Source organism: Rhinolophus sinicus, chromosome 2 (assembly GCF_057876585.1).
Source record: "Rhinolophus sinicus isolate RSI-liver-muscle chromosome 2, RSI-T2T, whole genome shotgun sequence".
In the NCBI taxonomy this organism is placed as follows: domain Eukaryota; kingdom Metazoa; phylum Chordata; class Mammalia; order Chiroptera; family Rhinolophidae; genus Rhinolophus; species Rhinolophus sinicus.
Window position 1 is genome coordinate 106,108,133 of NC_142502.1, and position 21,371 is coordinate 106,129,503.

The 21,371-nt window shown below is 44.7% G+C and overlaps 1 protein-coding gene across 1 annotated transcript; it reads left to right on the forward strand.

Annotated features, from left to right (window-relative positions):
- The first annotated feature begins 872 nt into the window (after positions 1-872).
- TAP2 (transporter 2, ATP binding cassette subfamily B member) lies at positions 873-11,255 on the forward strand. Its single transcript, XM_074332748.2, has 12 exons — positions 873-1,037; positions 1,464-1,964; positions 2,052-2,166; positions 4,216-4,346; positions 4,620-4,825; positions 6,970-7,167; positions 7,340-7,468; positions 8,591-8,779; positions 8,964-9,137; positions 9,312-9,471; positions 9,762-9,898; positions 10,268-11,255. Exons 2-12 carry the CDS (start codon positions 1,472-1,474, stop codon positions 10,445-10,447), a joined length of 2,112 nt encoding a protein of 703 aa, XP_074188849.2. The 5' UTR covers positions 873-1,037; positions 1,464-1,471; the 3' UTR covers positions 10,448-11,255.
- The last annotated feature ends 10,116 nt before the right edge of the window (positions 11,256-21,371 follow it).

The window sequence follows — 21,371 nt, forward strand, 5'->3', positions numbered from 1 at the left end:
AGAACAGACAGGGTTGGAGAAAATTTAGTAATCCCCTACTTCAAATTTCTTCCCCAACCCCCATAATTTTCAATTTGAAGTGACTCATTGGTAGTCATATGGATAACATTTCAAGAGTCATTCAGAATCCCAGTGATCATCCCTTTGTGGATATTTTGAGGTGGGAGGTAGCTTCACCCTGAAGAGTTATTTCTGGAATCAACAAATCTGCATGCTCCATAGATAGGCTCTGGGTCAGGCAGGACCTGTGGAAGCCCAGCCACTGTCCTAATTGGTGTTAAACTAGACCAAGAAACCAAGTCCATTCCCTCATATTAGGTGCTCCCACATAATTTGGAACACAAATTTGTAGGCATCTGAACACGTGCTCTAGTCAAAGTTCTGTGTTGAGAAGGACAGATGAAGATAAAGGGTCAGGGTCTTTTCAGCTCAAGATCTGTAAGTGGAAACCTACTTAGGCCCTGGTGAGAGTGGCTGGAGCCATCTATTTAGGAGAGGTCCTGCGTATTTCTCGCTCAGAACTTGGCTGTTTTTACCCACAAACCCTAAAACTGGACCTTGGGTTGGGCGGAGAGAGCTGTTCTCAAAACAGGCTCAGAGCTTGAGGTACAAGAGTTTGAGGTAAGAAAATCCAGCGGTTTTCCAATTACAAAGTATCCCAATCCTTGAAATAGCTTTATTTTACTTAGAGACTTTTTTTTTTTTTTTGTAAATTGCAGTAGTTTTCTATTACAGAGTAACTGTTGATAAGGTTGGGAGGCTCGCTGGGGGCCTGCCAAATGCGGGCAGGAGTTGGGGACCGGGTTCGTGTTCTGCAGGTAGGTGTCGCGCGCCGCCCGCTGGTCGCCCTGTGGAGAAACAGGGCCTTGGCCCGAGAAGTGAAAGCGAAAGCGGTGGGCGCCGGGACGCCCTCGCTTGGAAGGCGTCACCGTGGACCAAATGGGGAAACGAAGTTGAGGCCCCGGGAGTGGATTTCAGAGCTCAGTCAGCAGCACTTCACGGAAAGACCTCGGGACTGCAGTCCCGAACCGCCGCTGGTGAGTTCGCGCGGATGGAAACCTGGAGCGCTAACGGGGATGCATCCGAACCCACCCTTCCCTAGCTCCCGCCGCGGTCCAGCTTCCTGTCCCCCTGGAACCCTGAGGGTGTAAGGGAACCGGGCAGCGACTACCCAGCTCTTTGGAACTCCGCCTGCAGCAGGCGGGGGGCAGAGTGGGGGAGGGGGTCACGTTTTTTATTTATTTATTTATTTTAAGGATGAAGGCAGCTGAAGGCCAGGCTTCCCAGTTTCCTCTGACAGGCAGAGTGCCTTCTGTCATGGGGCACGGGGCACCCAGGGGATGTTTCAGGATAGGATCGGAGAAAATGAGAAGCCTATGGACGGGTCGGGCGGAGTGGGGTGGGGAGGACCGGGTCTAGGATTGGGACTCCACTTCTCTAATTTCTCACTTTACATCCCGTAGATCCCACCATGCGGCTCCCTGACCTGAGACCCTGGGCCTCCCTGCTCCTGGCGGACTCCGCTTTACTCTGGCTGCTTCAGGGGACTCTGGGGACGCTGCTTCCCCGAGGGCTTCCAGGCCTATGGCTGGAGGGGACCCTGCGACTCGGAGGACTGTGGTGGCTACTAAAGCTGGGAGGGCTGCTGGGACTTGTGGGAACACTGCTGCCCCTGCTCTGTCTGCTGACCCCCCTGTTCCTGTCCCTGAGGGCCCTGGTCCCAGGGGCCTGGAGTGCTCCCCCAGTCAGAGTGGCTTCAGCCCCTTGGAGCTGGCTGCTGCTGGGCTATGGGGCTGCAGGGCTAAGCTGGGCAGTGTGGGCTGTGCTGAGCCCTCCCGGAGCCCAGGACAGGGAGCAGGGCCAGGAGAACAACAAGGCCTTGATGTGGCGGTTGCTGAAGCTCTCCAGGCCAGACCTGCCTTTCCTCGCCGCCGCCTTCGTCTTCCTTGTGATTGCCGTGTGGGGTGAGTCAGGAGAGGTATTGGGAGGCGGAGGTGGGAGAAGGCCCTTGGCACCAGCACGTTCATCTCTCATCCTTTATGCTCTTTCAGGTGAGACATTAATCCCTTACTATTCTGGTCGCGTGATTGACATCCTGGGAGGTGATTTTGACCCTGAAGCTTTTGCCAGCGCCATCTTTTTCATGTGTCTTTTCTCCTTTGGGAGGTAGGTGATGGGTGATTGGGTCCACCTGCTAGCCCCACATATTTACAGGGGCCCTCACTTTCCTGTTTTCAGATCCTTTTGTGCACGAAGTACAAAGTAGTTAAAGTAAAATACGCATGTATTTATTCATTTACCATTCATTTCATGCATCCATTCATGCATTCCTTCGTTCACCGTAGTTGCCCATCTTCAAAGTGTGTATTACATTATTATAGTACAAGTATGGTGTGTGTCGTACAAAAGGAGTTCGTGTGTCAAATGCAGTGTCTCTCAGATGCCTCTCAACATTTTTATCTCTGTGAAATTCCATTTCTCTTTTCCGTCTTCTACCTTCCACCCTAAGTTTGTTTCCAAAGTTATCCTCCTGTCAGGTGGGCATGTTTCTCCCTCCGGGCCCTTCTCCCCTAACTCATCTTGTCACTTGCTGAAGATCTTATTCCGATGCTTATCACCTTTCTTTCCAGCATCTTTACTCTTTTCTACACCATTTGCTTTTCCCACCCTTGTTGGACATACCCGGGAGTCTGCTGTCTACTAACTAACTACCTAACTGACTACCTAACTGACTAACTAACTAGTAACTAACTACAGGATGGGGCCGAGACTAGGATGAGGTGAGGGAGGCACCTAGGGTGCACTACTTAAGGAGTTGCTCACTCCCAAGGTCATGCAAGTCCCTTGTGGCCTTGCCCTAGTACCAGCCCGACGCCACTCCTTTGTGTGGTCATGTTTCATTTAGAATGCCTCCGAAACCAGTTCTTTATCATGCCTTCATTGCCTACTTGCTACTCTTTGTTGAAACCAATTACTCAAAAGTGAATTTCTCATTGATCAAGCTTTTTTAAAAAAAAGTTAGTCCTCAGTTCTCTTTGCTTCTATGTAGCACTTAGCATTTTAATAATATCTTATTATTGATCTCTTTTTTTCAGTTAGCTTTTATGAACTCCCTTTTCACTTCCCAATCCACTCTCCCTCCTCTGGAGAATTTTCCTTTTCTAGACCCTTAAATATGGACTTTTCTCGCGACTCAGTTCATTGATCTTTAAGAACGTTTTTCTGATTGAGCTAACTCAGTTCGTCTCTGCAGGAGACTCCAAGATCCATATCTCCATGCCCAGCTCGAGTCAGTTGGCTCCTTGACATTTCGCGTGGATAACCCACTCTCATCTCACCCACATCCCCAGAGCTGCATAACCCACTCTCATCTCACTCCACATCCCCAGAGCTGCAAGTACATCCCACGCCCACCTGGTGGCTCCCTCTTCCTGTTCCCCTTCAGGAAACCATCAGTGTCCTGGGACCCACGCAGCAGCACTGTGATGCCTTTCTCACGTTCACAACTGGCCCTGTCATTTTTACTTTCAAAATGTGTCTCCTGTGGCTCCTTTCTCGCCTTTCTCACTATGATCACCGAAGTCCAAACATTCATCATTTTATGTCTGACTGTATTCCAACAGCCTTCTAAACATGGTAACTAGATTTGTATCAGAAACCCATATTTTGTAAAATACCTGCTTCCATGCTTTCACATGTTTCCTTCATGTTTTATTGTAAAAATCTGGTTGGTCTAAGAGGAGTTCTCCAACTCCAGGGCGATAGAGATGGGGAATGGCCTGACTCTGGGCTCCAGAGACTGGGCGGCAGGGAGTTCATTGCTGCGGTTCCCACAGTGAAGTATCTGGGACTAGGAAGAAGGACTTTGAGGGGGACAGAGAGAAACCTGGACAGAGGCCAGGTTCCCAGTATCTTCATTTCTACCGTATTCTTCCCTTGTGTCTAGTACGGAGTGAACTCCATAAATACTGGTGAGTTTGTGCGTGTTAGGATTTTGTTCTCACGTCTAGCTCACCATGTCCTCTTTTTTCTTCCTCTGTTTATTCCTGCCCCTCTCGCCTCTCTTCCTCTCTTATTTGTTTCTGTCCTGCCTCTCATGGTATTCTTGCCCCATCTTTGTATTTCTTTTCATTCTGTGCTTTCTCCTCACTTTCCTCACTTACTCCCTCCTTCTCTGTCTCTCCCTTCATCCTCCTGTCCGCTCCCGACCCACAGCTCGCTGTCTGCCGGCCTCCGAGGAGGCTCCTTCACCTTCATCATGTCCAGAATCAATCTGCGGATCCGGGAGCAGCTTTTCTCCTCCCTCCTGCGCCAGGACCTCGGTTTCTTCCAGGAGACTAAGACAGGTGGGGCTTGGAGTCCTGGTTTGGAGTTCCCCTGGGCCCCATGTTGCTCAGTTACCCTCCACCACTCAGCCTCTCCCATCGCCTGCACCCACGGGGTCAGGGCCTAGAGCTGCTTCCCTCTCTTCTGGGCCGGGGTGGGGAGGCAGCCTCCACTGGTGTCCCCAAAAGTGAGGAAGGCTGTTCAGAGGAGGGGCTGTGCCAGAGGGGCGGTCAGGAGGGAGTCTCTGGGGGTTCTCATTACACAGGTCTCCTCACCTGCTCCTTCCTCCCCAGGGGAGCTGAATTCAAGGCTAAACTCGGATACCAAGCTGATGAGTAACTGGCTTCCTCTTAATGCCAATGTGCTCTTGAGAAGCCTGGTGAAAGTGGTGGGACTGTACAGCTTCATGCTCAGCCTGTCGCCTCGACTCACCTTACTGTCTCTGCTCGAGGTGCCTGTCATGATAGCGGCCGAAAAGGTGTATAATGCCCGCCATCAGGTATGTGTGGCGTTAGGGGGCCCTCCTGGAGGTCTTGTCTTCTCAGCCCTTAGGATGGCAGTTCTGACAGGCTTCAGATGGCCCACGACCCCGGGTGTGTGTGTGTGTGTGTGTGTTGGAAGGAGGGAGGGAGGGCACCTTTTTCTGGGGAGAGGGTAATTTTCATCAGATTCTCAAAAGAGTCTGTACCTTTCCCACGAAAGATTAAAAATGCCGTCTTCGAGGGTTTAGATAGAGAATCTCCCCCTTGATAATCAGCATGAATGTAGAGAAAGTGGAACATGCAGTCAGGAAGACCTGAGTCTGAACGGTAGCTCCACCATCTCTCTGTTTTTAAAAAAAATTATAGTAAAATGTACATAACATAAAATCTACCATTTTAACACTTTTTAAATGAACCATTTCAGTGGCATTAAATACTTTGACATTGTTGTGCAACCTTCACCACCGTCCACCTACAGAACTTTTTCCATCTTCCCAAACTGAAACTCGGTACCCATTAAACAATAATTCCTATTCCTACTGTCAGCCCCTGGCAACCACCATTCTGCTTTCTGTCTCTATGGACTTGATTACTTTAGATATTACATGAATGGGTTCACACAGTATTTGTCTTTTTGTGACTGGCTTATTTCACTTAGCATAATGTCTTCAAAGTTCATCCATGTGGTAGCATGTGTCAGAATTTTCCTCCTTTTTAAGGCGGAATAACATTCCATTGATGCACAGAGCACATTTTATTTATCCATTCATGTAGTGATGGACACTTGGGTTGCCTCCACCTGTTAGCTCCTGTGCATAATGCTGCATGAGCAGAGGTGTGCAAATATCTGTCTGAGTCTCTGCTTTCAGTTCTTTTGGGTACATTCCCAGAAGTAGGATTGCTGGATTGTATGGTGGCTTTATTTTTGATTTTTTGAAGAACCACCGTACCGTTCTCCACAGCAGCTGCACCGTTTTGTATTTTTACTAGCAATGCACAGAGTTTCAGTTTCTCCACGTCCTTCTCCAACACTTGTTATCTTCTGTTTGTTTTTAAAAATTACGTTCCTAATACTTATTTATCTTATAACTGGAAGTTTGTACCCTTTGACCACCTTCATCCAGTTTCCCTACCCTCCTATCTCTATCTCTCTATTCCCTATCTCTACTAAGATCTCTTTTTCTATGAATCTGGTGTTTTATTTTTTTATATTCTACATGTAAATGAGCTCATATAGTTTTTATCTTTCTCTGTCTGATTTTCCTCACTTAGCATAATGCCCTCAAAAGTCCATCCACGTTGTCTCAAAAGGCAAGATTTCCTTTTTAATGGCTGAATAATTGTGTGTGTGTGTGTGTGTGTGTGTGTATCACCTTTTAAAAAAATAATAGCCATCATAATGATTGTGAGGTAATATCTCATTATGCTTTGATCTGTATCCCTAGTGATTAGTGATATTGAGCATCATTTTACTGGAGAAATGTCTATTCACGTTCTTTGCTCATTTTAAATTGAGTTGTTTTTAAATTGTTGAGTTCTTTATATATTCTGGATAGAATCCCTTCAACAGATATATGATTTGTAAATATTCTCTCCCATTCTATGGATTTCCTTTTCACTCTACTGATAGAGTCTTTTGATGCACGAAAATTTTTAATTTTGATGAAATCCAATTTATCTATTTTTATTTTTTGTTTCCTATGCTTTTGGTGTGATATACAGGAAACCATTACCAAATCTGGTGTCATGAAGCTTTCCCCCTGTGTTTTCTTCTAAGAGTTTTATAGGTTTAGCTCTTAGGTTTAGGTCTTCGATCCGTTTTAAGTTACATCTCCACCTTCTGTTAACTAGCTGTGCCTCCTTGGGGAACTACCCCTTCTTTGTTCATTCAGACACTGGGGGTGGTTTGAATTAGCTCAAATGAAGGTTAACAAAAAAATGAGTATCTCCTATACTGCTCAGCACTGAGAGCTCAGTAATAAAAAAATCCCTCCCTCCTTCACTCTCATTTTATTACTTCTGGACGTAAATGTAAGGAAGAGGGAAAGGGAACAGTATGATTTTTTAGGTAGATTGAAGAGCATCCCGGAGCTGGAGTCCGGGACATGGGGTCCACTGTCTTCTGTAGAATCACCCCTATGTCTCCTGCATGCTTTTCCAGGCAGTGCTTCTGGAGATCCAGGATGCGGTGGCAAAGGCGGGGCAGGTGGTGCGGGAGGCAGTCGGAGGGCTGCAGACTGTGCGCAGTTTTGGGGCCGAGGAGCACGAGGTCTGTCGCTATAAGGAGGCCCTTGAACGATGCCGACAGCTGTGGTGGCGCCGAGATCTGGAACGGGCTCTCTACCTGCTCTTACGGAGGGTGAGACGGCTGAATGGTGGGTGGAAGGGCCCAGGGAGGGGCAGGGAAAGCGTGGGAAGCCTGCGGCCGGCTCTGAGGTCCCTGCTGCTCAGTGTGCTGGGGACAGGGAGGGGAAAGAGTGGGAAGAGTCTCGCTCAGCCTCGCCTTACCACCCCTCCCCACCCCTTTCCAGATGGTGCACCTGGCGATGCAGGTGCTGATGCTGAGCTGTGGGCTGCAGCAGATCCTGGCGGGGAACCTCACCCGGGGCGGGCTGCTCTCCTTTCTGCTCTTCCAGGAGGACGTGGGCCACTATGTGCATGTGAGTTGGGAGCCGCTCATGCTCTCTTTTTCCCCCCGTTTTTCTCTCTGGCTTCCGAGTCTTCGGCTTTGTTGGTTCCCCTTAAAAATAGAAAAGAAAACAAAACAACAATCCCAGTTTATTGTGTTTTGAAGAATTTAAAACATAGGCATAGAAGCCAAAAGATAAACTATAACGAACCCACATGTATCCATCACCTCCTTGAACAGTTATCCATTCGTGACCAATCCTGTTTCGTCTGTACCCCACCCTCTTCCCCCATCCATATTATTTTGAAGAAAACTCAAGATATAATTTCACCTGTAAATATTTCACTATGTATCTCTAAAATATAAACATTAAAAAGTAAAACCACAAAGCCAATATCACACCAGAAAAGTTAACAATAATTCCTAAAATTCATCAAATACAGTCAGTGCTCAAATTTTCACATGTCTGATACATGTAATGTAAGTGTATATATTACATTTATCTCTCTCGTATATGTCTGTGGTGACATCAGCCATTGATGCCCAGTGCCTACATCCATTAACTTAGGAGTTGCAGAGATGGTGACACTACCATTCCTTTATTCATTAGCTGGAAGAGACTTCCCCCCTCATCTACTATTTGGTTACCCAGTCATGCAGTTTGATTAGGAAGGCAGAGCAAGCATTTAGTTTTTTCCCTGTATTTACCAGTTTTCAAAAACAATTAGTTATTTCATTTTGGGCTTTATAATTTCCCCAGACATTTATTAAACACTCTTTATATGTGGTGTTTAACCACATGTGGTCATTACCGAAGTGAGGCAGGCACAGTGCCTGCTTTTAAGGCGTTCCCTGTCTGATGAGGCAAGATGGCCCAGTGCACAAATAACACAAAAGTAACTGAAAAGGGCTGGGATAGAAGTCGCGCTGTGTGGGAGGGTATGGACGTCTCCATCCTTTACAATCGAAACAGTGGAGTATTGGTGCTGTTTTAAATTAATCCAAATCGCACATTGAAAGGTAGACAATCCTTTTTGGATGAGGGGAGAAGTGTGGCTGGGCCGGAGTGCGGCAGAGGCATGTGACGAGCTGGGAAGCTGGTTTCTGGTGGAGCTATGTTTGATTAGCTGCCCCCTCCACTCCTGTTTTCCAGACCCTGGTGTACATGTACGGGGATATGCTGAGCAACGTGGGGGCAGCTGAGAAGGTTTTTTGCTACCTGGACCGACAGCCAAACCTGCCTCCACCAGGGACACTGGCCCCCCCCACTCTGCAGGGGCGAGTGGAATTCCAGGATGTGTCCTTTGCATATCCCAGTCGCCCTGACCAGCCTGTGCTCAAGGTGCCTGAAAGAGGCCACGCGGAGGGAACTGGACCCCTCGCTCCCTGCTGCTTACGTGTGACCAGGCATCACGGCCTGTACATCACTGGCTTCTGAGAAGCCCATCTTACCTGTGATAGAGAGACAAGGGGCGGGGTCCTGAGGGGGAAGAGGTAGGCCCCTTACTCTTTCCTGGCTTTTCTAGGGGCTGACGTTCACGCTACATCCCGGTCAGATGACTGCACTGGTGGGACCCAATGGGTCTGGGAAGAGCACAGTGGCTGCCCTGCTGCAGAATATGTACCAGCCCACCGGGGGGAAGCTGCTGCTGGATGGGGAACCCATCTCCCAGTATGAACACCACTACCTGCACCGACAGGTGTGTGGGGAGGAAGGAGGCTGGGGGATAGGAGGGAAGAAGCATGTGCAGACAGAGCGTGGGAGGTCATGGGAAGAAACAGGAGTCCATTCTGAGGGAGGCAGGTGAGGAGGTAAGGAGGAGCCCTGCCCTGGGGGTTCACACCCCGGCCTCTGCTCCCATTACTCCACACAGGTGGCTTTGGTCGGGCAGGAGCCTGTGCTGTTCTCGGGTTCTGTGAGGGACAACATCGCTTATGGGCTGGAGAGCTGCAGTGACGAAAAGGTGATGGCTGCTGCCCAGGCTGCCAGAGCGGATGAGTTCATAACAGAAATGGAGCATGGACTGAATACAGGTACCTTCAGCCAAAAGAGAAGCTGGAGCTTATTCTTGGGGGCAGGGCTGTGTCCCTCTAAGTCCGTGTTTGCGGTCCCCTTGCCCTTTCTGGCTCCCACTTCCCCGCCTTCCCCAGCACCTCGAGCTGTCCGCAGGCAGCCCCAGCCGTCTCCACCCCAGCACCCTCCTTACACAGGGCCCTCAGACCTCTTACCGGTGCTAGTGGAAACACCAGTTGTGTCCCTGCTTGTAGGGGGGTGTCAACGTGGTCACTTGTGTCTGAGGACGGTTGCTTCTCGGTTTCCTCAGATGTGGGGGAGAAAGGGAACCAGTTGGCTGTGGGACAGAAACAACGTCTGGCCATTGCTCGGGCCCTTGTGCGGGACCCGCGGGTCCTCATCCTGGATGAAGCCACCAGTGCGCTGGACGTCCAGTGTGAGCAGGCCGTGAGTACTGGGCGGGAGGGGCAGGGGACATGGGAACTGACAGGTCAGGTGTGAAGGGTCAGCCTGTGCGGAATCAGCCAGAGGGGGGACGACGGCCCACTAGTGGAAGGAGTGTCTGCCTTCTTAGTGGTGGGCACTGGAATGTAGAATATGTGTGTGGGGACCATCCCACTGGGGATTCTGCATGGCTGCCTCTCCCATCCGCTAGTACCGCTGAGAGAAGGGCGGCGCAGCCCTTTACCTGCCGCTCTTTCCTACCTTCTCATGCTTCATGCCTTCTTTACCCGCAACCGCAAGAGACGGTGCCCACTGGGGTGTGGTGTCCGTCCCACTCCTACCTTCCTGGGGCTTTACGATCCGCCCCTTCAGCTGCAGGACTGGCAGTCCCGCGGGGACCGGACGGTGCTGGTGATCGCTCACAGGCTGCAGACGATTCAGAGTGCTGACCAGATCCTGGTGCTCAGGCAGGGGGAGCTGCAGGAGCACGCCCAGCTCCTGGAGGGGCAGGACCTCTACTCCCGCCTAGTGCAGCAGCAGCTGCAGGACTGAGGGCCCGGGGACACTGCGCCCCCTCGTGGCCGTTGTCATGACCCGAGCAGCGCCCGCTTGGAGTCTCCCCGGGCCGTGCCTCTGGTACCGTAATTAGCTGTTCCTGGGGCTGGAAGCATGATGGACATTTGGACCACGTGTGCTTTTGCCAGGGCCGGGGACGGGGTGCTGATGAACAGAGCTTTATCTGGTGGCATAATAAGTATATTTTAAAATATTTTTCCTTATTGTATAAGTAGCACACATTCATATAGAAAAGTAAACCTGACCCTGGTTTCACTTCCCAGAGATAACCACGATTACTATTTGGCTGGTTATCCTGTCAGTCTTTTATCTGTCCTTGATGTACATATTTGGCAAGGTGACACACATGTTCATGAGGTTGCCTTCTGGTAGCCTCCCCATTCCCACCAGTGTTGGATATATTGGGGGGAACTGGGGCCTGGAGGGGTAGAGCACAGTTCCATAATGAATAATGTTAATAAAAAAGTGATAATACCTACTGTTTATGGAGTTTTAATATGGGCAGGAACTATGCTGAGTGTTTTTCTTGTATTTCATTTTTAGTCCTTATCCTCAACCCTGTGAAGTTGGTTATTATTATCCCCGTTTTAGAGATGAGGAAACTTAGTCTCAAAGAGATTAAATAACTTTCCCAAGTTTCTACAGTGATGGAGTTGGCGTTTGAATCTGGGGTCAGGCCTGACACCAGAGTCTACACTCCCAACTAACAAATTACATTGCATTTTATGTTTGTAATCTCTAATTCCTAATGAGATCAAGTAAAGCTCTTCCTTCTTGCTCTGAATAGCTCTGATTCCATTATCTTTCTAGTCCCATGGTTATAACTTCCATTTGTGGTCTTAGACTATCTCACCTCCAAAGAGGATTCCCTATTGTTGGTTCACCTCATCCAGCCATTGTTCATGAAGTCATTCTTTCTTTCTAGAGGCACAGAGAATGATGTCACTTCTGTAAAACCCTGCAGGTGCTCTGCATCGCTTTCTGCTCAGGTCTTTCTCAGCGCACACAGGGTTTTCCAGCCTGTTTGTCCAGCGCTCTCCTGTTGCTCCAGACACACCAAAGTCCTGCCCTCCTAATACCTTTGTGCCTTTGCATGTGGTTTCCCGGCACTACCCTCCCCCGATTTACCCCACGTTCTTCAGTCTTAACTCAGGGTTTAGTTCTTCCAGGAAGCCTTCCGGTATCTCCTCCGTCCGGAGGAAGTGCCCTTTCCATGTGCACTATTGCGCTGGGGGTGCACCTCTTTCTCAGCCTTTATTAAACTCTGTAACCCTCCCCCCCTTTGTCCTTCCATTAGACCATGAACTCCTGGAGGCGGGGAGGGAGGCCATGGATCATAATAAGCTTTATACTGCCTGGTACAGGGCACGATTCATAGTGGACAATAATAAATGTCTGTTGGATAAATGCATAAATCTCTTTCCTCCACTGTCCTCATTCTCCATCATCCCTACATGGACCAACCACTGAAATCCAAAGCTGTACACATTAATTGGTTACCGGGAGGGACTTACCATTGAAGGTTCCTATTCTAGGAAACAGAAGCTTTCACATTCCGGGAAATAGCAGGTACTTTCCAGCCCTAGCAATGCACCAGCCAGAACTTGTGTTGTTTTGGACTTTTTTCTGCCTGGCAACTGTTGGGAGCAGGGTGGGGCCAGAGCAGGGCGTTCCTTATGCACATAAGCCTTTGCTTGTCCTGCTGCTGCCTAGCTAGCTGCTCCACACCTGTTAATCTCTCAGATATCACTAGGGTGAAATATCCATTTGGTCAGAGTGAAGGTTGGCCTGATTGTTTCCCTGCCCCACCAAATGCCCTTCCTCTGTTCATAAAAGGAGAATAATAATTTTTGCATCTCCCAACCTTATGGAAACTTCAGCTCTCATTGAAGAAGATGATCTGTTAAAATTCACTGATAGGGGCCGGCACTGTGGCTCAGGCGGTTGGAGTTCCGTGCTCCTAACTCAACTCCGAAGGCTGCCAGTTCGATTCCCACATGGGCCAGTGGCCTCTCAACCACAAGGTTGCCAGTTCGATTCCTCAAGTCCCGCAAGGGATGGTGGGCAGCACCCCCTGCAACTAAGATTGAACACGGCACCTTGAGCTGAACTGCCTCCTGGATGGCTCAGTTGGTTGGAGTGCGTCCTCTCAACCACAAGGTTGCCGGTTCGACTCCCTCAAGGGATAACGGGCTGTGCCCCCTGCAACTAGAAACGGCAACTGGACCTGGAGCTGAGCTGCGCCCTCCACAACTAAGACTGAAAGGACAACAACTTGAACCTGAACGGCACCCTCCACAACTAAGATTGAAAGGACAACAACTTGACTTAAAAAAGTCCTGGAAGTACACACTGTTCCCCAATAAAGTCCTGTTCCCCTTCCCCAATAAAATCTTTAATGAGTTCCTGATAGCCTCAGTACAGTGACTCCCACAAACTCAATACTTGAAACCTGCAAGGCATCATGAAAATAATGGAGTTGTCAATCTTACTTCATAGAAAGGGAAACTGGCCTGAAATTACACTGCTAATCAGCGATAGATCTCGGAGGAAAACTTGGGCATTCTGATGGGCAATACAGGAAGATGCAGCAGACCTTAAGATGTACTGAAATGTGTTCTCTCAGGGGAAACATCCAGGTGAACCTTATGTCAGGCACACAGATAAATAATCCCTGACAGTCGAAGTAGTCCCTCTAGACAGACAAACCCCTACACTAGTAGTCCCTCTACACAGACCCCTAAGGTGTCTGGTAACCATAGATACCAGTAATTCTGATTTGTCCCAAAGTTCTAGTTCTTTTCATTTACTCCTCCTCCCTACAACACATTCGATTTCCTTTTCTTCTTGTCACTTACCTTCAGTATCTTCCCCACTCAGTCATGTTTTACTCTTTCCAAAGGAAGCTATGAGTGGAAAGGGGGAGCCTTAGGAAACACTCAGATTTCTTTGGAGCCCCAAACAACCTCCATGCCATCTGCCCTGCCCAGCATTGAATTTCAAGTCCTTTGTACCCTGGTCAAGTGGGGTAACCACAGCATGGCTGTCGTGGATCAAGAGGAGGGACAGTGGAGCTAGACTTTTCCGGGAAAGGACTAGGGAATAAGGAACACAAAGATCTTCCTTGTATTGGGCTTAGTGAGTGAAAGAGGCACCCGTTTATTTGAGTCTGATGCCATCTAGTGGTTTGAGGAAATACTGGGTTTCCAACCCAAAGTTTTATGGACTCGTGAATTATAATAATTCAATAATAATAACGATCATTTATTGAGTCCTTCCTGCGTGGTACTACTGTGCTAAGTGCATGATATACTCGTATATCTTCTTATCTTCAAGATAACCCTATGTGGTAGATGTAGCTCCCAATTCTAGGAATGAGGAAATGGAGATTTAGAAACATTTAGTAACTTGCCTGGGTCACACAGCTAAGAAAAGGTAGACTCTGCCTAACTTTATAACAAAACTCGAAAGAGTTGCCTGTATTTCCTGTATTCACTTACCCTCTAACTATTCTTTTTTTTTTTAAGGTACAATTTATCTGAATAGGCAATATATTAATGTGGTTTAAAACTCAAAAGGCACAAAAAGGTATACAGAGGAAAGCCTCACTCCCAACCCCCCCCATAGTTTGCCAATACCCTTCAATATGCATCCCATGCTCTGAGCTTTATGCTTATCCTGCCAGAGAACTTTAATGTATATTGAAGCGTGTATGTGTATATATTCTTCCTCCCTATTTTTACAAATAGCAGTTCCCTAAATTCCTTGTTCTGAACTTTACTTTTTAAACTGTAGAAACATATGACTATATAGTATTCTTTTTATAGAAGTACCATATTTCATTTAGCCTGTCTCCTCCTATCCATGGGTAGCTGGGCTATTGAAAGTCTTTCACTATTATGATCAATGCTTGCATAGCCATTATAATACACATGTGCGCGAAATTCACTGGGATAAAATCCTGAAGGGGGTGTTGCTGAGTCCAAGCATATATATATATTATTAATATTGATAGATACCACAAAATTGCCTTCATAAAGAATGTATTAATGTACAGTTCCACTAGCAATATATGAGTTTATCTATTTTCCCACATTTTCACCAACACAGAGTTTTGTTAACTTTTAGATTTTGCCAATCTTATGGATAAAGGGTGGCATCATATCGTTGTCATTTGCTTTTGTTTTATTACCACTTAAGTAAGAACCCAGAAAGAAAAATTGGGATGCAAGAAACAAAAATGAGAAACACACAACAACAGCAAACCTGTCTAAAATATTGGTAAATTAGAAAGAGAAAAGTAAAATGACTATATCTATAAAAATCACTAACAATAATAACTTTTAAATTTAAAAACAAGACAGAAAAATCAGAAATAACATGAGAATGAGGCAGATAAATAAAAGTGTTCTAAAATCTTTGTCTTGTTTGTAAGGAGGGTAGAGATATTAACTTCAATTGTTAATCAATCGTTGCCAAGTTGTCATGTTAAAAATCTAGGGGTAACTCTTAACTAATAGAATTTAAAACTCCTAAGCCAGTAGAGGGAAATTAGAAATTACTTTAAAATGTAATCAATTTAATATAAATCATGAAAGGAGAAAAAAAGAAAGAAACATAAAATAGAAAACAATATGTGATAATAGAAACAAATCCAGAAAACTTGGTAATCTAATATATGTAAATAACTTAAATTTAGGAGTTAAAAGAAAGAAGTTCTCAGAATGGATTAATAGAAGTGTTATATACTCTTCCCATGAGTCACAAAAAATCCCTAAAGACATGAAAAGATTAAAATCAAGACATGCAATACAATACACGAAGCTAACACTAACAGAAGACAGCCTGTGTGGTTACATTGATATTTAAAAATGCAGCCTAAGACCAAAGGCGACTGTAGGGACAAAGATGATCATTGCATAATGATAACTAGAAGTCACCGGAACATTATACGAAAACTGAATCCTTCTGCACCAAGCCACAAAGTCACAAAATATGTAAGAAGATGTAGACAGAATTACAAGAAGAAATTGATGAATAAAAACACATTTCTTAATAATTTCAGATTAAGCGGAAAAATGAGTAAGGATATAGACTAAGCTTGCTAATGGCCTTGTCTGTAATATCTGGGAATCAAAAGATACCCCTTAAAACTGATAAGACAAGTAGTTATATTAGAATGTATTGTGGGGGCGGAGCCCCAAAAAGTAGTTTCCAGGCTCTCAGCCTCACATAGAAAGGTGTTGGCTCAGGTAGTAAATGGCCAACTGTGATTGCATGGCCATCAGCTGTGGCTAGTTGGCCGTCAGCTGTAACCAGTGAGCCATTGGCCACAATATAACTGCTGTGGCTATGCTAGGAGGAGAGGAGAGAGGAAGAATGGGGGCTAGCAAGAAGATGGCGGCTGGGCTGGCAAGTGTGGATGGCGGTTTGCGGACAGTGTGGATCCAGCCTCCAGTGAGAGTATAGTGCCGCCAGAGAGAATATAGTGGTATGACTCCCCTGCCTATGGCTCCGTGGGTGTTCCTTTTTGGCCTCACCATATCCTGCGTTCTTGTATGGGGAGCGGGAGCAGAGACCCTTCAGGCCTCCCTGCATGACAAATGGCGCAGCGAGCAGGGTCTCCCGCATGACAGTATTTAGGAATGCAAAGTTAAGCACAAAGAAAGTGGGACAGGAGGGGAGAAGATATAAGCTAGTTTTATGATGGTCATAGTAGAAAACTAATCACAAACTACCCAAGACAAGAGGGAATGAATTGTATTATATAAAAATAAAATTATCAAGACAATCCCCAAATATACAACTTCTTAAGCAGCTGAAAAACCGCAATTTAGAAAACCACAAAAAAGACAGTGAAAGGTTTTTTAAAAGACATACTCATGTAAAAAGCATATTTAACAAAATAACTTCCAATTTACACAGCTTATTTGCTATATTAATAATTGTAAGTGGGCTTCACTCATCTATAAAATAAAAATATTTCTAGATTAGATTAAAAGAAAAACTCTGCTGTTTCCCATATACGAAAGACTAAAATAAAGTAATTCAGAAAGATTCATTCACTTATTCAACAAATAAAATGATGGGTAAAGGCATCATAAAAGAATGCAAACAAAAAGGAAGCAAAGGTCAAAATCTTAAAAAATTATAAATCTTATTATTTGGTCTGAAAGTCAGACCAAAAAACAAACAACAAAAATTGAGTAAGACAAAAACCACTTTATAATGGAAAGTGTAAAATTCATAATGAATATCTGAGATGTATAAGTTCTAAGTAACATATAAGCAATTCTCATAAAGCAGAAATTAAGGAGCTAGATACAAGGAAAATATTCAGAAATGTACTACTAACAGGTGACTTTAATTCACTTTTCTCAGGACTTAGACCAAGTAAACAAAAAATAAGTATGAATGCAGAAGATGTTATTAATATAATAAAGATTAGATCTGATGGATATACATTTGACATTTTTCATTGAAAATAGAGAATATGATTTTTCAAGTGCCAAAAAAATTAATGAAAATCGAGTACATATTATGGCACATAAAAACCGCAGTAAGTTTCTAAAAGTAGGAGTGATACAGATACTATTATCTGACCATAATGCAACAAGCTAGATAATAATAAGAAAATCAGAAAAGATAAATGCTCTTCCATACAGAAACTTAAAGAAATGGTCTCTTGGGCTAAAGTGTGGCGGGGCGGGGGAACAAGTGAAAAACTTCTAGAAAAATGACAATTGAAAATCACACGTCAAAACTTTTGGGATATAGCTAAAGCAGTGCTCAAAGGAGAATTCATGACCTTAATTACTTATATCAGTGAAAGGAAAGAACAAAATCAGTGAATTAAGTGAAAAGGACAACAAAATCAAATGAAAGCAGGAGCAGATAATAAAGATAAAAGCAGAAATCAAAGAGTTAGAAAACTAAATACCAGTAGAATGTATAAATTCGAAATCTTTAAATTTATTTTAGTAAGATAAACATCATCAGCAAAAACATAGAGAAGTTGCAAGTAAAGAAAATAAGAAATGACAAGGATAAAATTAATACGGGAACAGAGGAAAAATCAGAAGAGACTACTTTGTTTAATTTTATAGAAATAAAATTGAAAATTTGGATTAAATCAATAATTCTCTTGTAAAATATACCAAACCAACCCCTACTTAGTTAGAATACCTATATAGAATAATTTCCATAGAAGAAGTAGAGTTTTCTTGGGTTATCCCAAGAAAAGCTCAAGGTCCAGATATAGGGGAATGTAATAGTCTTTAAAGGAAAAAAAAAAAAAAAGATAATTCCAATTCTAATTAAATGGCTCAATAGCATGAAAAGCATTCTTTTAATGAAGTAAGTATAATATTGATGTTAAACTATTACAATGCACAAAATAAATCTGTAGATGAGTTTACTTATTAATGTTGATGCAAAAGTCCTAAAAACGTATTACAAACAGATTCCAGCACAGATTTTTTAAAAACCATCAGGACCAAGTTGGGTTTGTTCTAGAAAACCTTTGTGAAGTTCATAACATTATAATTTCAGTGAGTATTTCCTAGGAACAGTGAGTTCAAATGAACAAATTCGTAGAACAAAAGACCACGAACATTCACTTTTCCAGGATGAGGTGATAGACAAAACCATCATAAGAGAATGGTATCATGTAATACACAAATATCAACACTGGGTGGATACACCCATCCAGACATTGTATCAAAGGAGTGATTGCTAATTTAGAAGCCAGAACCTTTAGTCCCTCAGTTCCCAAATGGATTGTCTGGGTGAGATCATGAGTTTGCTTCGGACATTCCAAATTCCAACTGTTTTTGTTGTTTCTCATATCCTTTTCTACTTCCCTTTCCCCTCATGTGACAGCTCCTCTAGTTTGGGACTACAATCACCACTGAGGGAGAATTAAGTGTTTTGGGCTGGTAATGTTCTCACCCTGGTAATTCTCACCTTCAATTAAACTGTAGCTCAACACACAGTGTTCTTTAAAACTATGTTTTAATTTTCTGTCTAGTAGCTCAGAATATTTTTCTAACTTCTCCAAGCCAGCTTATGTTTCTGGTGATAGGTGGGTGTAGAAAGAGGAACATGAATTTAAATGTACAGTGTATTTCAAATTTAAATTCATCAAAATAGCAATTGAAGGGGAATTTATATCAGGTAATAGGGAGGATTACTTGCTACCCACCTCAAGAAACAACCATATAGATCACACCCAACTTCTCTCCCTAGAGAACGGGTAGAGAAAGAGGAAGAGAGATGCAAAATATGAACTTACATGAAAAATCTCAGAAAAGCCTGTATCTATATTAAGTAGGGCTCTTGGCTGAAGTCAGACAGGAAGAGAAACTCAAAATGCCCCACTTGTTTTTCAAGCTCATATAAGTAGAATACAAAAACAAAAATGGAGGGGTAGGAACCAGGCCACAACCTCTCCCTTTGTTAGCTGTCTCCCCAGAACTGTATAGTCTCTGATAAGCCTGGGGACCCCAGATCCTCTCACTGTAGACATTAACACTAAGCACAGAAAACGACTCAACAAAGCTTCTAACTGGACAAATCAGATGATTCAATTCATTTTAGCTGCATCAGAGGCCATTGACAAGGGAGATTCACAGGTTGGTGTTGTTGTCCCCTCTCAGTTCCTACAATAGGCTCTATGCCCTTCCTTGCTTGTGATACACGCGGCCACCGATTTCCTTTTGTGCAACAGGCTATGATGGAGGTCTGTCCTAACACCAAACAGTCATAATAAAATTCTTCAGTTATTTTGCCCCTTTGTGCATCTTATCATTACAGAGGTGCTGAATGTTCATAAACAAAGCTTTCCTTGGTTCCCATACAGTGCAATGGAAAAAGCACAGACGATAGACTTACTAGTTGTTTGAACTTTGGTTCATTCTTTCATTACTTCATCTATATAACGGAGAATCATAATAATATCTACTGTGAAGGGTTGTGATGATTCTCTCCCTTCCTCTTTCTCTCACTCCCACCCCCACATATTCTTTCATATAACGCTTAGAAAACTGACTCACAATAAGCAATCAGCAAATATTAGTTCTTATTATGATGATGGAGGCATGTCGGACCTTAGTGTTGATGGACCTGGGACACATTTACCCCAGAAGTAAGAAAGAACAGCCGTCCTAACTTTCTGGATCAGCATCCCTACCCCTCAGTGCTCTCTCACCACCCCTTACCATCTGGGAACTCCTTCTCTTCCCTCTGAAATACAAGCCCCCATTTAATCTATATTCTCTAAGCCCCATTTTTTCTCCTCTCCTCATGTACTCTCTTTTATCTCTGAGAGAAGCTGCAGAAGCCCAGCGAGGGGACGGCCTGCTGAGGAGAGGAAACAGCCTTAGACTTACGCCTCGTGCCCTCTCGTGCTTCTACTACTTCTGATACCCTCACTCACTCAGCCTCACGTCAAATGTTTTTCTCCATTTCCAGATAACTTGAGATACATAGGAAAGACTAAAGTATGTGTGGGTAGGAAGAAGAGAGGAAGTTAAAATTCAGTGGCTTGATCTCCTTCTAACTTGCCACCTTTTTCCTCAGTTCCACACATGGCCTCCCAAATGGGAGCAACACAACCACCCACCTCTAGAAGAAGTACTCCCAGTCATGGGTCACATGCTTTGTATGCAGTGTCTACCATTTTCTGGCCTGTGGTAGGTGTTATTCATGAATATTCAATTCTTCCTGAGGGATGTGGTGGGGGTGGGTCAACATTTCTGTGCCTGTCCTATATTAGGTTAAATCAGGCCAGGCTGCGGTAACAAACAACGCTCAGTGTCTTAATTAAGCAAAAGTTATCTCTCATTTATATAGCATCTGTTGTAGGTTTGAGTGATTTTCAGGGTGGCTGCCTTCCATGATGATTCAGCTAATTAGACTACTTTTATATTCTTTCTTTTTTTTTTTTAAGATTTGATTGGGAAAGGGGAACAGGACTTTATTGGGGAGCAGTGTGTACTTCCAGGACTTTTTTCTAAGTCAAGTTGTTGTCCTTCCAGTCTTAGTTGTGGAGGGCGCAGCTCAGCTCCAGGTCCAGTTGCCGTTGCTAGTTGCAGGGGGTGCAGCCCACCATTCCTTGCGGGACTCGAGGAGTTGAACCCGCAACCTTGTGGTTGAGAGCCCACTGGCCCATGTGGGAATCGAACCGGCAGCCTTCGGAGTTAGGAGCACGGAGCTCCAACCGCCTGAACCACCGGGCTGGCCCCGACTACTTTTAATTCTGATTTCACCATTTCAACACAAGGCTGTCTTGGTTGACTTGGTAGGGGAGGAGAAGAAGAATCATGCAATGATATAATAGTTAAATTTTTGATCGAGAACTTTTTGTTCACTAACCATTGGCTAGAACTAGTCACATAGTCCCAGCGACTAGGAGGTATCGTTTTCCATGTACCCAGGAAGTAGAGGAAACCTTGAACACTAGGGATGTCTTCCACACCTCTCCATCTTTTTCTTTACCTATCATGAACTCCAAGAGAAGAAATTATTATTCTGAGGGGTCAGATTCCAGGGTAGGGCATGTTCACTAAGAGTGCATCAGAGTACATTAAAAGGTTACATAGTTGCATTTCTCTTCTCTTTTCTGAACCCTATTTCTGCTATCTTGAAGAGTCCCTTTGTGACCCAATCATCTTTCTTCTTCCCACAGTATTACTCATGTGCTTGGAAGTTCTTAATCCTTTAAGATTTACACTTGGCAAATGATACATGTAGGATTTAAGAGGGAATATGAGGCCTTGGGGTCTTAATGCTTCAGAGAAGTTTACCATAAAACTCTTTGGCATGTCAGGGATTTGACCATCTAATAATAAACTTTTGATTTACAATTTGCTATTACTATTTATGGGTAGAGCTTTCCCGA